This window comes from Gymnodraco acuticeps, unplaced genomic scaffold (assembly GCF_902827175.1).
Source record: "Gymnodraco acuticeps unplaced genomic scaffold, fGymAcu1.1, whole genome shotgun sequence".
In the NCBI taxonomy this organism is placed as follows: domain Eukaryota; kingdom Metazoa; phylum Chordata; class Actinopteri; order Perciformes; family Bathydraconidae; genus Gymnodraco; species Gymnodraco acuticeps.
Genome location: NW_022990025.1, coordinates 506116 through 524401, shown reverse-complemented (window position 1 = coordinate 524401; position 18286 = coordinate 506116). Strand labels below are relative to the sequence as shown.

The following is an 18286-nucleotide window of genomic DNA, read 5'->3' as shown; positions in this document are numbered from 1 at the left end:
TGTGTGTGTGTGTGTGTGTGTGTGTGTGGTGTGTGTGTGTGTGTGTGTGTGTGTGTGTGTGTGTGTGTGTGTGTGTGTGTGTGTGTGTGTGTGTGTGTGGTGTGTTGTGTGTGTGTGTGTTGGTGTGTGTGTGTGTGTTTGTGTGTGTGTTGTGTGTGTGTGTGTGTGTGTGTGGTGTGTGTGTGTGTGTGTGTGGTGTGTGTTGTGTTGTGTGTGTGTGTGTGTGTGTGTGTGTGTGTGTGTGTGTGTGGTGTGTGTGTGTGTGTGTGTGTGGTGTGAGAGATCGTTGGAGCTATGTGCAACTCAAGGCATATGCTCTAACGGGAGCTGCCTGGACGCTGCAATCATGTTGCGCACTATCCGTGCTGAGTGTGCTGACTTCTCGTACAATGTCCCACTGTCTGGCTTCCTGCATAAAGTGAAGTGCTCGGCGCAGTTGTCGGCGAAATGTCGCTCCTCTGTTTTTATTTAAACAGCTCCTTATATCCGTTAGCGCAGCTAGCTAGCACCAGATGCTATCAACAACAATACACGTAAAGTCTCTCTCTCGCTCGAGCCACACATACACACACCCTCCCGGTCCTCCCGATGGCCAGTCGGTGCCTGCCGGTGAGCGTGGAAGTGTGGTCTGCCGCAAGCAGGCAGCATGAGCGGGGCTGTCAGCATCAGCTTGTAGATGGTATTTTAAACTCGATGCGCTCTGAAACTACGGGGCGGCCGAGGAAAAAAATACACATGCGTTAATCGCGTTAAAATAATTAGTGCCGTTAATTTTTTTTTGCGTTAGCGCGTTATTAACGCGCTAACTTGACAGCCCTAATTGTAACACTTTATTTATTCAGTTATATAAAGAAATGACATATAAGTTATATCTATTTCTGTATTATTATATTGAGAGCAATGAAAAAGCAATATTTCTATGTGTAGGCCTACACATAATTTGTAAATAAAGTGGATTGTTGCAACCGAGTCTCGCATCAAAATGTTTAATAGCTTTGTAGGGCTTTAGGGCAAAAACAAATAAGTTATTGTTTGATTTCGCTAGTTTTGGATGGCAGAAAGGCTACATTCAATCATGATAGTCAACCACCTGCTATACAATATAGAATCTTGCTAACACTTTATATTAAGGTACACAAACTCACCATCAACTAGTTAATTAACATGCATATTAGCAGTAGGCCTATAGCCTTTTGGCTCTTTATTAGTCATTATAAAACACTTAGAATGCTGTTATTCTACATGACCATATTCTACAAGTAATAAGCCATTAGTTGAGACTTTTTCCTCAATAACCCTCTAAGTAGTGCATATTTATTGCAAGTAAGGAAGTTGTTGTACATAAGTGTTGGTCTTAATATGCTAGCATTTGCATTAGCATTCGCGCTAGCGTCAGTATACATGCTAGCGTTAGCCATACTAGCCTGTACACATGCTTATCGCACATCTAGCATTAGCTATATTTACCTTGTTTACACTTAGTGGTCCTATGTGTTAATCTGTGTATGTTACACTTGCATTAAGTGCCTTGTAACTTATTTTTGTATAGTTTCACTCCGTTTGAATGTCAGTGGACTGCAAATAAGTCAATAAAGGAGCATGGCTGCTCATTCCCTGGCTCTCAAAAGAGTTTGGCTGGCTGTTTAATCTATGTTCACACTGAGACAGTACAACACAGAGAGAGAACAGTGCACCTATTGTGTAAATACATACAAGCAGGTCACACAGTATGATCACAAATACATACAATCTGTTTATTAAAAAGTACAGTTTGCATAGGCCGATGTGTTCTCAGCCTTGGAGAAACTTGACATGTTTTGGTATGTGTTTCTGAACCTCTCTTTTAACCCAGTCTCATGGCATTTCGTGTTCACCAACACGATTTTTAATCTATTGATTCGTGTTCACCAACACGATTTCCCCCTTTTTTTCGTGTTGCACAGCACGATTTTAAAAGCAATGTATTTCTACTGGTAATGTGTTTCGTGCCTGCAGCACGTCTTTTTCTCCGGTCGGGTCGTGGAAGACCGGAAGCTGTGTGTTTCATAAAAACATGTTCTTACTCAATATCAAGCCACAATTATTGCTTTTATTTTAAATCGTATAATTTCGGACTTTTGTTGCCATCTGTGAGGGAAATAAATGGGGCTCAGAGCCTCAGAATACTGAAATCTGTATTTTTTTAATCTTTTTTTCCTTCTAATTTGTTATTCTTTTCAAAATAACACACTGTTATTTACTCACCAATAACACACAAAAATCCTTGCTTTTATTTATTGGTTTAATTCCATAATCTCGGGCATTTTTGGCATCCGTCAGGAACTGAATTTCAAAATAAAAATAACCGGAAACAGACGTAGGCATTTCGAGCGATTACCCAAGATCCTCAGCTATGGTTTAAGCTCGCTGATTGGATGTTTTAGCCGCAATGCATACTGGGATTTGGTGTTTATATGATATGAAATCCGGAAAACATTTTAAAAGAATACTTAATTCCCAGTGCTCTTGCTTTTCTCTTTGAAAGTCATCACATAACGGCATTGTAATACACGGTTCGGCTGCATTACATGTTACAGATCTGCCGTAGTTCTTTATTTATAGAGCCCTGATGAGAAGACCTTTGGAAAAACTGGAAGAAATGCTGTCGAAACTGAATACTTGACGTGGATCATAAATATATCAACAATTAAACTAAACTTAAAAAATTTAAAAAAAAACTTCTTCAATTTCTCTTCACTTCAATACGTCTCCTTGCAGTATCAACACTAATTCGAATGACTTTTACATTTGATCTAATTCATAGATAGGTTATATTTACACCATAACGGTGCACAGCTGATATAAAAGGACTTGTAGTTTTTAAAAGATATTACTGATTTTCTTTGAATATAAGAATGTAAATACTGAGTCTGAAATAGTATAGCAATATGCTGTAAAATTATGTGAAAGCATGAATAAAACTTCACATCTTCAGATGTTGTACATACATAAGTGTCCTACACTAATAATACAAAGTTATTATGGCTGTGTGTACCTTGTGTGCACCGCCTAGTGGTTAAAGCACATTATTGAATTATTGTTTTTATGTGTTATATTTGATTAAAAAAAAAAATTAAGAGTACATACTTTCATAGGGGGAAAGTAGAAGGTCTGTGATAGAAATATAGAATATAAAAAATCAAGAAGATACTATAAGTGATCTCTACAATAAAACAGTTTAGTGCAGGATGTACAAAGATATTAATAGGAGGAGGTGCAAAACAGAAAAACGAATTAACCTATATTTAAACATTAAATAATACTTTAGATTTTCTTTTAAATAAGGAAAACACTTTGGGGGTATCTATCTACAGATAAATATTAAGCCTGACAAAGTACTTAACGTCTAATATATTGCTTTCCTGCAATGTTAACTATGTTGAAGCACTTATTTTAACTGTTATTATACATATGAATTATACTCTTATGTATGTAGATAGTATAAGAAATGTGCAGAATATGACAGTTTAGTGGTGGAGGTACACACACTTGATAGATGTCTTGTAATGCGCTGTTGAGGAACCTGTGACCCAAGATTTGTATTCATTGCATACACCGTAGTTGTGTATATGATATGTCAATAAACCTTTGAAAATCTTGAAATCTTGAAAGGGATGTGCAAAATAGCCATAATATACAGTCTTTAATGAACTATTAGTAGAGAATAACGAGTAATGAATATACTTTATTACTCGTTTCCATTCATGTCAATTGCAGATAAATGTTTAGTCTTCTCAAGCACCAACTATCAAATATCTCTCCTGATTGTTGGCACTTGACAATCACCTTACCTGAATTTTACTCAGGTGTAACTAAAGTCTGATTTAAGGGTTGTTTATATTTCACATCATTAATCAGAATCTGCAAAGTAACTCAAATAAGTGTAGTGGAGTAAAAATACCAGGTTAACCTCTGAATTGTAGTGTAGTAGAATTACAAAGTAACAATGAGCTGTCATGTGGGTATATATTAATGCTGCGCAGCGATTTTCACCCATTTATTAATTATATGTTTTACATTTGATAACACCAATGTGTTTAATACTGGCAACTTCTAATTGTGGGAAAAACGAAAACGTTCAGTAGAGACGTCCCATAGAACATTTTGTGAAACACAATAGCCAGCATGTGTAGTTCTGGGGGGCGTTCGATTCCAGTTTTGGATAGTCTGGCGTGGTTTCGTTCCATTTCAAACAGCTGTTTAACGCTCGTAGCTTGAAGATTAATCACGGGAACTGTAGTCCTAAACGATAGCTGGAGATTATGGCTAGTATTGTGTCTTCGGCCATCCTAAACTCCTAGAGGCCTACATCTGTTTCCGGTTATTTTTATTTTGAAATTCAGTTCCTGACGGACGCCAAAAAAGCCTGAGATTATGGAATTAAACCAATAAATAAAAGCAAGGATAATTGTGTGTTATTGGTGAGTAAAAAACAGTATGTTATTTTGAAAAGAATAACAAATTAGAAGGAAAAAAAGATTTAAAAAATACAGATTTCAGTATTCTGAGGCTCTGAGCCCCATTTATTTCCCTCACAGATGGCAACAAAAGTCAGAAATTATACGATTTAAAATAAAAGCAATAATTGTGGCTTGATATTGAGTAAGAACATGTTTTTATGAACCACACAGCTTCCGGTCTTCCACGACCCGACCGGAGAAAAAGACGTGCTGCAGGCACGAAACACATTACTAGTTGCTTTTTCATTGCTTTTAAAATCGTGCTGTGCAACACGAAAAAAAGGGGAAAATCGTGTTGGTGAACACGAATCAATAGATTAAAAATCGTGTTGGTGAACACGAAATGCCATGAGACTGGGTTGTCTCTTTAGTGGTTCATTAATAAAACAGATATTTGAACATGTGCCTACTTTGTTCATGTGCTGTTGAGGTTAATTTCAGTATTTGTGTGCAATAATGTATTTACAAAGTGTGAAGAGGAGGCAACTTTAGAATAGGGAACCTGTTCAGGTCAATTAGAGTCAAACTACTAGCTTACTTTAAAATAGGGAACGTGTTCTTAAATAAATACCTAATTTATATATAACTTTAGGATATATTACATTTGTTGACATCAGGACTGTCTATGATGCAAATGTATTTTGAATGTATACACATTTGACACCTGTTGCTAGCCTGTCCGTCCTGGGAGAGGACATTCATCGTTTCTTTGGGAGTTTTTCCTTGTATGATGTGAGGGTCTAATGACAAAGGGTGTCATATTCTATACAAACTGTAAAGCCCCCTGACACAAATGTATATTTAGTGATTATGGGCTATATAAATACTATTTGATTGATTGATAGATTTAACTATTCTCTTAACTAGTACATTAACTAGTCCATTATGTAAATATCCTTTTGAACTTGAATTGTATTGGGATCAAACACCCCAGTTCTTGTAACTATCTTCATTGAAAAAGTTTTTAAAAAAAAGGTTAATTTGATTTGTGTTGGTATTGGGCCTTCAAAGCGCTCTGCAAAACTACACCTTGGCATGTGCCCATGAAATGAGAAAATTAAAACTTTGTATTAGGGCAAGGCCAAATACATAATTGGAAAGGCCTTGATCTGCAGAGTGGCATATGTCAGTATGAAGGTTGTCCATGCCTCCTGCTTTGAAAAATGGACCTTTAAACCTTGACCTCAGTACATGTTTGAAGGCCAATCATTCAGCAACAAAAGGGAGTACAGACATGGGGCCAACTGTTATAGAGAGCTCTTGACCTCAGCTATCCTGAGTGTATAACCAAAAGGTTTGGCATTGTTAAATATGGGAAAATATAGTACAAAAAAAATTGTATAATACAGTACAGGAGAGTATTCAGTATCAGAGAGAGTAAACTAAAGTACCTGAACATTGCACTCCAGTTCAGTACTGAGTACACTCCACCTCTGTTTACAGTATATATCCTACATGTATATATATGTATACGTATAAGTATGTATGAGCTGCTGTATGCACTCCAGCTAAGGGTCTGTAGGTCCTGTGTACTCATGTTATAAAGTACACATATATGACATATGTACACAGGGTTGGGAGGGTTACTTTGTAAATGTAATCAGTTACTGATTACTGAATACATGGCTCTGAAAGTAATCCAAATACAGTTACATGTCTTAAAAAACATATTCAGATTACTTTTAGATTACTTTTGGATCACTTTCTTTTTCCATCACAGATGGGTATGTTTTGGTGAACAGGAGACACAAAAAGCAAAAGGAAACTGAACGTGTTTTTACTGTTTTAATGGCTTATCAAGAGCACAACTGAAACATCACATCTGAAACGATGTTACAACATAATAAACTTTTTGGGGATGCAGCTTGGGATGTGAGGAGTGAGGGACACGGCTTAGATCGGGCGTGTCACCTTCTCTCCTGCCATTTCATTTGCTCTTCCACATTAGTCTGGCCCCACTCCATATGAATGATATGAAGTACCTTTATTAATGAATATTAAATGTTGTGAGGAAATCTTTCAACCAATAATTCCAATAAGTAATCCAACATGTATTCACTTCAGGTTTACGAAAGTAACTGTAATCAGATTACTCGTTTTTCAAATGTAACGCCAGCTGAATACAGTTAGCCTACTTGATTTTTGTATTCTGATTACGTAACGCCGTTACATGTATTCCGTTACAACCCAACCCTGTGTACATAAGTGTTGCTTTATGAACGGAGCTCTGCAGAAACTCCACTGCAGCCATGCTTTACACAGAGTAAACGGTGTAGGCCTATATATTATAGGTGTGTGTGTTAGTAGCCTACTGACCGTACATCACACAAAAACACACACACTATTTACTCTCCAGCTTCCTGTAATCAGATGTGTGTGTGTGTGTGTGTGTGTGTGTGTGTGTGTGTGTGTGTGTGTGTGTGGTGTGTGTGTGTGTGTGTGTGTGTGTGTGTGTGTGTGTGTGTGTGTGTGTGTGTGTGTGGTTGTTTAATTAAGACTTCGCAACTACATCGGGTTATTTCGGCCTTTCAGCTACTATTTAAAAATGTGTTTTTTTGTTGGCAAATCTTTAGGTTTGCCCAAATGTATGGTGTGCAAATCATATTAGTTTACTACTATATATAACATATATATATATTACAGACAAATTCCTTATTGTACTGTTGAAATTAAGCATGTGATATGAAAAAGTTAGCCTGTTTGTTTATTTCATAGATATTTAAGCTAGTAGGCCTATTATGAAAATGTGTTTTTTTGTATTACTTCCGGTTTGCAAAAGAGTTGTAGGATGGTAAAAGTTAGGATCGTAAAATGACTTTATATGATATCTACTACAGCCGAACTAGTCATTAGAATACTTACTTATAATATTTCGTAATGAAAAGCAAAGATGTTGTGTGAGGGCACATACACGTACAGTTCTAAAATAAATTGCGGTTCTGCAGCTATGGGTTTTGCAGAGCGGTTGGATGTTTTCCGCTATCCCTAACCGGCAAATAAAGTATTTCCTAGTAACCAAAGGAAAGGTTAATACAACATGTTCCCATTGTTTTGCTATCATCACTCCTCAGTGTTTTTCTGTTGAGAAATGGGGTGACACGAAGCAAAAAAAGAAGATTAAAACAACATGGAAGCTATATTGGCGTTAGCAGCGTCCATAGCAACGATGGTAAAAATGGAGTAGGCCTATGCAAATTAAATGTACACATTTTTTGGATGGAAATGTTATTAAAAGTGTAAAAAAAATGTTACTTCAACATTATTTAAATAAATGCATATGAAATACATAAAGATATCTAGAGAAAACATTTAATGTTATGTGCATACAGTAACAGGTGAACATAACATATTTTGAGTGATCAAGGACGTGTTTGTAGCCTATGTGTTGAATATCATTTTAAGAAAGCATGGGCATTTTTTAACATCAAATAATGTAGCTAGCAAATGTATAGCCATAATAACTGCCAGTTATTTATTTTTATTTCAATATTCAGAAACAAATACATAGGCTATATGCACACATACTTTTTATACTAGTCTAAAGACTAGTATAAAAAGTATGTGTGCATATAGCCTATGTATTTGTTAGAAATACAATAACAATAACCTGTTTCAGGAGAAATACAAAAGGTGTTTTAAAGTGACAACTTCCTGAAAGAAACACACAACCACCTGGATACATACAGAGTGCAAACATTTGACTTAAGTTCAAACTACATTTAAAGAAGCAATTGGTCTTGATGCCAAACATGTTCGAATTTAAAGAAATGCATGCAGTCCAGGTGGATTAAGGCTGATATGCTAAACGTGGCTGGCTAAGCCAGAGGGAGGTGAAGAGTCGAGTGTGGCAGTGTGGTGTTCAAATAGAGTGGACAACGTGTCGTTAAAACAAAGAGCAAACCTTCCGATCATTGTTAAAGAAAAAAAAACACAAGATTAATTTACCAACACATGTTTAAGAGGGATTCATTTAAAACATAGGTAATTGATCTTTGTTAACGTGGCACTATGTAACTTAAACCTGGTTTTAATAGGTTTCCGGTGTTATGTTCCAAGGAGACCTGGCCGTTATAAACACACAGGGATAAAGTGGGTAGTGGTGGTCTAATGGATAGTGGGCTGAAGATCGGAAGGTTGTGAGTTCAAATCCCAACTGGAACACCACCAAAGTGTGCCCTTGAGTAAGGCACTTAGCCCTTAGTTACTCCAGGGAGAATGTCCCTCTAATCGGTCATTGTAAGTCGCTTTGGATAAAAGCGTCAGCTAAATGAAATGTAATAAAGAGAATGACTCGCAGTTCAATACTGCTCTCCTCTGCTTCCTCGCTGGTCTGAACTGTGACCATGGGTTTTATTATCATCATTGCTCTTATCCTCACTGCAAGTCTTCATGGAATATAAGACAACACTATCGTATTTACCTCAGGCAATAGAGCTTTTTCCAAAAGATTTTAAGGAGCACTCTTAACTACCATCCAACTTCAGACAGGAGGTGAAGCTAACATATACCTTTCTTTGTATTACTTGTGTTATGATACCTTAATGAAAGCGTGATCATTTGACTACTTTCTTAAATACTTTGGTTACTACTTTAAACAGTACAGATTAACGAGAGAAGGGAAATACCACTCTGAAAGGGTTAACTACGTCTTACCACATAGAGCAAGGCAACCAGCATACTTTACATTCTGCTTTCCCCGCCTACACACACACACACACACACACACACACACACACACACACACACACACACACACACACACACACACACACACACACACACACACACACGGAACAATAATTGTATTTAGTATCTTTAAAAAGGCCTGAATGAGTTACTGAGTCAGACAAGCAACCAAATGAAAAAAAGGTAAAAGTATGGCCTCTGCAACTTACCTTATTGATCCTTCTCCCAGTTATGTTGTCAAACTTGAAGACCTTCTGTCTTCTACATTTGTGGCAACCTTAAATATACAAAGAGAAGAAAACGTTTAGTCAACCATGCTTTACGGCTGAATGAAATATATGTTCAACGTTTTGTTCACAAAGTGGAGTTATCCGTTATTCCACTTCACGTGAGTGTGTCCGTGGTGGAGGTTGCTCTTGTAGCCAATTGTATGATGATCACTTCATTTAATTCTCCTTTGTCTAATAAACCTCTTTTTGCTTTTATTTGTTCTATTTGACTTTGTATACATGTCTAGTCTATCTGAAAATGTATTCCATATAGCTGTTGTGTTTTCATCAGGTCTCTCTTGAGAATAAAACCCTGTCCCCATGAGATTAACTATATCATTGTGAAGTAAATCAAACATTGTAAAATGATCTGCAGACTTGTCTATTTGTGTCAAATATGTTTGTCCCTATTTCATGTAATCCAGCAAAATGTCCTGGGCAGGCTTCACAAAACCCTCTTAGGTTAGCCATGCATCAATATCAACCATGACCCTTTCATAAGCCACCAAAACGCAGCTAAACAATGTATTAACAATAACATGCGGTGCACTGGTCTGGTTACCTGAATGAAACCTGGCTTAGATACCCTATAATTGATTTAAGTGAAATGTGCCTGGTATCAAATGTATTATTAGTGTGTGAACTCAAAACGTACCGTCTGGTTTCATCTTCTTCTTTTTTGGCTGTTCATTCAGACAAGACTGGGAGATGGCATGAGGAGGAAGAATACCGGATTGTGAGGAAGAAGAGGAGAGAGAGGTTGAACATGGCACCAGATTAAGAATGAAATGACTCTCTTGCTGCTCTCTGATAAGGGTCTGTAGTTCAATCAGGAGAGACGTGATGTATGAGTACATGTTTATTATCGGGACACATGATATGCGGGAATAGCGATTGACGTATTACAACAAGTAACTGTAATGATGTTTTGGCGATTAGGCCCCGGGTTTGCAGGATGATCATTCAGGAGGGAAAGAACCGCTCTGATGAACCCCCCGGGGTCTAGACACTGGTGGTGGTGATAGTAGTTCAGTCCGATCTGAAGGGAGAAGGTTTAGCTTGGCCCTGTATTTAGGAGACAGGAGGCGAAGGGGTGGAGGAGGGTTGTGCGTTGACACCTGAAATGACAACTGACAGGAAGGAGAGAGCAGATTTAAAGAGGTTAGCAGGTGCAATGATTGGCTAGCCGGGGCGTAATGCCCCTGATCACTTATTGAAATAACGTGTGACACCCGATGATGTTGTCTTCCTGATTGAACTTACGCTGAGCTACATTTGTTGCTAGGAAGCTGGACTCTCTTGCTGCTCTCTGATAAGGGTCTGTAGTTGTTGCTAGGAAGCTGGACTCTCTTGCTGCTCTCTGATAAGGGTCTGTGGTTGCTCGACTGTGGGAGTTTCAGATGCAGGTTGATGGGCAGTGGAGCTCTCTGTAATGCAGGTTTAATTACAGTTTTTGTTCAAAAAAAGGTTGTCCAATGTATGTGGGTTTTTTAATTGATATATATATATACTTAAATGTGGGGTAGGTAATTCACTTCAGAAACACTTGTTGTTATATTCCATGGAATGCTCTTAACATCCCGATAGCAATGAATACATTAAATCCTTTGACAATAAATACATAACATTTAATCTGTGGAAGCCGTAGCGCTGTAAAAAGCATGACCAATCATTTTAGCCGGCCCGGCTAAAATAACTGGATGGCCTACCTGCCTGTCAGCCTTCCATCTGTGCACAAACTTATCTCGTGCCCTCATTGGTCATGTGTGCGTTCGTATGTGTGAGGGGCTCTGTAAGGAAGTCTGAAGGAAGTGGCAGATTTCTTTCGGCTGCGTACTTTCAAATTCTAGCGCACTCGAGCTGGTTTCTCCAATCTTACCTACCACCTTTAACACAATCTTTTGAAAAAGAAAATACTCTTACCCTTTGTCAAGAGGAATTCACAAAACCTCTGCATTTTGTCCAATAGGGTTGTGTTGGTAGGAGTGGGGGGGCAGATGGGTTATTATATTAGCAGCCCACCTATTTGAAGCCCTATTTGGCTTGCCATAAAGTAGAATGGGCTTGTAGCCTACAGCCTCCAGTTTCAGCACCTGAAATGAACAAAAGCAGTTGACAAACATTTGTTTGACCCGCTACCTTAAACCCATTAATACTGTTTATTTTGGATTATTATACAAGCAAAATGAAGGTATCTTGCATTGTGTGAGACTAATTGTTATTTGCATGCAAGGGCTAAGGTACACCTGCTGGTTCTGCCATTGCCTTCATTACAGCAAAATCATTGTTTTACAAAGAACAATACGCATTGTTGCTCTTTTTTTTGTACCAAAAACACTGTGTGGAACTCTAATCAAATGTTTATAACATTTAAACATCACAATCACACAGATGGGTCAAAGAGGTAAATACGATCAGAATAACTTAGAAGAATCTGTTGAGAGAAGAAAAAATTATTAGGAATTGAACAACTTACATTTTAAAGTGGCGTTATATTTGTCAAAGAATGAACAATATCAACATAGCATGATTACAAAAAGACAGTTTTGAGCTATGGTAACATAGGTAACTGGAAATACATTATTAATGGAAACCATACAATTCCCTATGACTGTAACCTGTAAGATCTTATCTGACAAATACAGGTCACCTAATATTTAAGGGGCTTGGCATTAGTGAACTTTTATGATTTTTTTTTTTGTTTTATTGTTGTGTCATTCATTTAATAAATAACCCCATTAAAAACACATAACTGACACATAATAACTACATTCATAAACAATCACAAATATTATTTCATGCAATAACAGGTGTCAGTCGTTTGCCACCTCTTGAATAAAGTTAAACTTCAAAGGCAACATAATCTGTGCTAGCTAATAGCTAGTAGCAGCTAGCTAGCATTCTGCACATTAGTAAGTTATACTTTCTTTTTTTAATGTCTTAAAATGATTTACAGGCAAAAAAGACGACTACCCTGCACTTGCAAATGTTAGACAGCCATATGCCATACATCTTTGCATACATTCACATTAAATATGTATTCAGTATGATAGCTGTCTAACAGAAGTTACATCTATTTCTCACTTATTCTGACAATGTACTTAACCCCAAATAAAAGAACCCAATAAAAAGAGTTGTTAAATAATAGTGAAGTCACGTTGTAATAAAAATAACTCATCTCTCTCTCGTTTTATTTTTGAGCTTTGTCAAAAGCCACTGTGTCAAGTGTCCATCTTGGGTTGCCGTCCGGAGTTGTCCAATATGGCGGACCATCTCGCACATGCGCAGTACCGATCGGGCAGGGGGACGGATCGGGTAGTGACTGTCACTACCCGATCCGTCCCCCTGCCCGGGGACTTCCGGCCGGGGACTTTGGGCGGCAGTATACGCCGTGAAGTGGTTTGCGGCCTGCCAGTAAACCCAAAGCAGAAGAAGAAGAATAAGTGACGTCAGCGGCTTCATTTGCCTAATCCTTCCCCAGGGACTTATTCCGGTGTGAACGTGATCTGTACTTAGTTCATGAGAACTAAAGAGTTCACATGAACTAAGTTCTCATGAACCTTTGTGGGAAAAGTACTGCGGTGTGAATGCGCCTATTCTCGCACATGCGCAGTACAGATCGGGCAGTGACAGCTACGATTACATTAATTTCTATAAAAGCCGGCCAAAAAGTTTCAGGAAGACTGATCATCTGTACAAAAGGTATACTACGTCATGCCATGTTAAATGTGATGGATTGAAAAATCAGACACAATTGTAGAACCATTTCTGGCTATATTGCGTAGCCTACATCCATGTAAATAATTCATTACCCAGCATGCATCATCTCAACTTCACACAAGAGAAAACAATGCCTATAAGCCTATTATTTTTGCCTAACTGTCACCGAGGCCTATCACAGAGTATGAAAATTACAATTTTCATTTTTTATAAACTATATATAAAGAGCATAATGTGTTGCAATGACGTCTCGCACCATATGCTTCAGCTGAGAACGGAATGCGCTCGTTGAATTTCGATGCAGCGGGGAGCGTTCTCATGGCGTCTATTATCAACGCTATGGGAGGTCTATGAAGGTATATGGGACGCCCTGCCCGTTGAAAACTGACGCTCAAGGGGTACCCTGTGCGTAATGGTGTGACGGGGAGGGGCCCTGACCGTCTGTCAATATGTGACGAGTTGGGAGTGAGAACGTGTTGAATTATTACTATACACACTGTGAAGACCACTGAGACAAATGTATCATTTGTGATATTGGGCTATATAAATAAACATTGATTGATTGATTGATAATTACTGTGCAGTGAACAGTATTAATCCGTTTCTGCTCTGTGTTGTCTGTAGTGAACTGAAGGAGATTCTGGGCTTCAAGAACCTTCAGGTGTGTATGAAGGAAGCTGCCCTGCTGGATTACTATGTGTGTGGCTTCTGGTGGGCGAGGGAGGCTAACTTCACCCCCCCACAGACCTCGTTCACCATGGCTGTGCTGCACATGCTGCTGGAGAACATCAGAGGTGAGGAGGACAGAGAGACAAAAGAGATGACAGGCTAACAATATGTCTAATGCACCACATTCTAGTTTAGGACAAATAATCTGCGGCCATATTATGGTTAGTTCAAAGTCAGCCGCACAATTAGGACTTGTTCCTTATTAAAATCTTCATTCATATATTGTAATTTACTTAATGTGGCATTAATGCAGAAAAGGAAGCTATGTGCATTACACATCTGCCTATCCTATCAAATATATCAGAACTGCAGCACTAATCTGTGCTTTATGATCATATGGCAGAGAAGCAGATGTCTTTGGTGGAGAACCTGATGGAGTTTGCTCAGGCTGTAGGTGCTGCCAGCCAATGCTCAACTTCAGAGGAAGGCACCACACCACTTCTGAACAGAGAAGAAGCCACTGCACTCATGAGTTACATCAGAAACAGGTCAGTGGAATCGTTATACTTGCTCTAACATTCACAGATGAAATCTAGATATGGATGTGTTTAAGCTTTGAGTGTAAATCGTTCAGAATCACTGGAAAGGTTACAAATGCAAACCAAATCTAAATCCCAACCAGCATGAGTTTCCTGTGATGACATACAACGTGTCCTTTCGTTTTAACCATGCAGGTTCCATATGGGCTATGGTAGTGTACACTAGTCTACATTAATCAATAAATATATGTCCCAGTTTTGGATACAAGGACCCCATTTTCCCCCTTAATAGCCCAATCATTATACTGTGGTCACAAAAAGAGGTCAACTAGTAACCCACATTACTTTGAACACACAGGTGACACACACTAGGCAGGACTAGGCAGTTTTAGTTGTTTTCATATTTTGTTTCAAGACATAAAATACGTCAGTGAATACCAGTTTATGTCTGAAGCTGAACATTATTCGCTTTTAGCTTACGGGTGTTGACGTAAAGTCATTTGACCTTGATGTAGTTCCTTTAAAGCCTAACGTTAGCTACTAGTTTCTGCTGTTTGCATTAACAAACTTTCATAATAAAGTGGTGTAAATATGTGGAGATAATCCGGCTGAACACAAGGTGTAAGTGTCACAAACGTTTTCCATAGATCTGATTCTCTGCAATATAATGGAAAAATCCCACTGCTTTTAGTCGAGGGAGTCGTCGTGATGCTAACTTCCTGGTCGACCTACAAAAAACCCACTGAACCACTCAGACACATCTTATGCTACACTGTCACTGAAAATAAAGGGTTAAAATCCAATAGTGTTTGGATAAATTGTAGAATCTAATCATTACATCAGGAATATATTTATAGGTTTATATTGTTTTTACGGTTCTTTTATAAATACTTAAAATAATGTTTCAGGAAATAAAAAGTATTAATTCACAACACTGCAAACTCAGCGGTTTAATAACCTTTTATGTTCATTATATTTGTGAATAGAGGATGAGCCTTCACATTAATGGATAAAAGGTCATTCTGTAATACATACTGGAAGCTGCATACTTGAATTTATAGCAGGTGTACGTGGTTTTATTGTATCATTCCAGATATTTGATGTTAGTGGAATAGCTCTGTGTTCCCCTTGGCTGAAGTGTTTAATAATTAAAGTGACACTCCTGACCCTGTGTATTCTGTTTGCTGCAGTTTGTTTCAGAAATACACACTCTACCAGCTTCTCTTCACCTCAGCCAGAGAGGAGCTGCTCTCAGGCCTGGAGGTGAGGCTGTGTGTGACGTGTGTGTGTGTGACGTGTTAGTGTGTGTTTCCATGTCTATATGCATTTAAATCATATTTGAAATATGCTGTTTTCCAGAGGAACATTGAGGTGTTCAGCTGTCAGGACGGTTTCACCCCGATGGAGGAAGGTATCCCCTCTCACCTCCTCTCCCAATAAATGGCTCTGTGACATTATCTGAGATAATGATGGACAGATGGCATAAGCAATCCTCATCACACCTGCTCTTTCTCTCAGTTTAATCTGTTATACATAATCCACATCGTCTCACATAATATAATGACTATTTATTTGTTATGATCTAGGCTCACTTGTATGCAACAATGACACAGAATGTTTTACATGGTAAGGTCTGCCCTTAATTTTTACCTGTGACCTGTGTACAAAAAATGTAAACAACCCTCTTTAAAATACATATTACTTCATGTTGTCCGTCATGACTAATGAGGCATTGCACAGTGACTTATGCTTTCCTTTGTGTCTGTAGTAAAAACATCAAACGTTCTTCTCCTGTACAACATAAGAAAACGTACTTAAAGATTAGAGTATTTTCTACTATACAGCATTTCATATACAAAAAAAAAACGTTTTACTCTATAAGTGCTTTTTAACTGAGTAATAACCCAAAAGAAGTCAAACGTATAACATGCAAACATTTACATAAAACAAAATTGGCAGGGGAATCTAAGTAAAAGAAAAGACAAAAGGCAAAAATAAATTCCTCATTTATTATTATTTATTTATATTTAATATATGTATATAATATATAATATAATATATATATATATATATATCCATCCATCCATCTTCTCCCGCTTATCCGTGGTCGGGTCGCGGGGGTAGCAGTTCCAGCAGAGAGCCCCAAACTTTCTTTTCCCTGGCCACATCAACCAGCTCTGACTGGGGGTCCCAAGGCGCTCCCAGGCCAGCGAAGAGATATAATCCCTCCACCTGGTCCTAGGTCTACCCCTTGGTCTCTTCCCAGCTGGACGTGCCTGGAACACCTCCCTAGGGAGGCGCCCAGGTGGCATCCTAACTAGGTGCCCGAACCACCTCAACTGGCTCCTTTCGACGCGAAGGAGGAGCGGCTCAACTCCGAGTCCCTCCCTGATGACTAGGGTTGGGAACCGAAACTCGGTTCCAGATGAGAACCGATAAGAAAATGCCGGGTACCGGGTACCCATACAAAATACACAATTTCGGTTCTGCTTAACGGTTCCTAAACGCGGTAGACCCTGTATTCCAGCGGGTCCGTCTGCACCGCGGTGCTGCGGTGACCCGGTGGAATACAGGGCGGACCTGGAGAATCACAGAACGGCCGGTCGTCAGCGGGCCGTTGACGGCCGGCTCGGTACGCTGACGGCCGGCACCGCCCTTCATTTTTTTAAACGGCATCATATAAATTGCGCTGACAGGCGACAGAGGTCCACAGTTGCCCCGCAGCGATGCCCCCCCCGCCCTCCCGTAGACATTTCACGAGCTCAGTCACTTCATAACACCAAAGATAGGTCGCGGTAAACACTCTGAAGTGAGGCTCCACTACACTAAAAAAGAAAAAGAAAAGGCAAAGTGTAATGCCTGTTAATAGCTTGCCACAGGCATAGCTCAGTTAAAATAAAGCACAGCTATTGTGCAATACATTTGTATTGCATGTATATTTTTTAGTAACAATTTCAGTTAAAGCTTTTAAGAATAAATATATTTTTGTTATCTAAACGTTTGACCTCTTTATTTTACAATTTTGGAATCGAAACGGGGAATCGATAAGAACCGGAATCGATAAGCAGAACCGGAATCGAAATCGGAATCGATAAATTTCAAACGATACCCATCCCTACTGATGACCGAACTTCTCACCTTACCCCTAAGGGAGACACCAGCCACCCTGCGGAGAAAACCCATCTCGGCCGCTTGTATCCGCGATCTCGTTCTTTCAGTTATGACCCATCCTTCATGACCATAGGTGAGGGTAGGAACGAAAATGGCCCGGAAGACCGAGAGCTTTGCCTTCTGGCTCAGCTCCCTTTTCGTCACAACGGTGCGGTAAAGCGACTGCAGTACCGCTCCCGCTGCTCCGATTCTCCGGCCCATCTCACGCTCCATTGTTCCCTCACTCGAGAACAAGACCCCGAGATACTTGAACTCCTTCACTTGGGGTAAGGACTCCATATATATATATATATAATATAATATTATTTATTTATTATTTTCCTCATTTATTCATACAGTTTATATTCATGGTCTCAGCCTGCTTGGATAGAGGTGGTACCTTGAGCCTTGCACTATACATACTGTAGCTATATTGATCAGTGAAAATGCAGCAATATGATGTGTGATTTAGAGGTTAGTAATATAACAAGATTTAAAGCCAAGAAATTAAATAATACTTGTAAAATTGTTCAAGGCCTACAAGGCCTACGGGGGTGCATAGGCATGCATTGTACCCCCAGTTGAATGTTATGCACCCTCTATTCAAAAAAGAGAATGGAGCGAAAAATATTATAAATATAACATTAATAGAATAGCCTACGATACAAAATAAATTATGTCAGGTGCGCGTGACCTGCGCCACTGCGCGTGCATCATTTCCAAAGTGCTTCCACAGCAGTGACACACATCTGTG

The 18286-nt window shown here is 38.9% G+C and overlaps 1 protein-coding gene across 1 annotated transcript in view; it reads left to right on the top strand.

The window, feature by feature from the left end:
* cabcoco1 (ciliary associated calcium binding coiled-coil 1) overlaps positions 1–16354 on the top strand; it is a 45295-nt gene extending 28941 nt beyond the window's left edge. The window contains exons 3-6 of the mRNA XM_034214869.1: positions 13799–13968; positions 14247–14391; positions 15573–15645; positions 15742–16354. Coding sequence (XP_034070760.1) covers positions 13799–13968; positions 14247–14391; positions 15573–15645; positions 15742–15822 — 469 coding nt within the window. The 3' untranslated portion in view covers positions 15823–16354. The remainder of the gene's footprint in view (positions 1–13798; positions 13969–14246; positions 14392–15572; positions 15646–15741) is intronic.
* The last annotated feature ends 1932 nt before the right edge of the window (positions 16355–18286 follow it).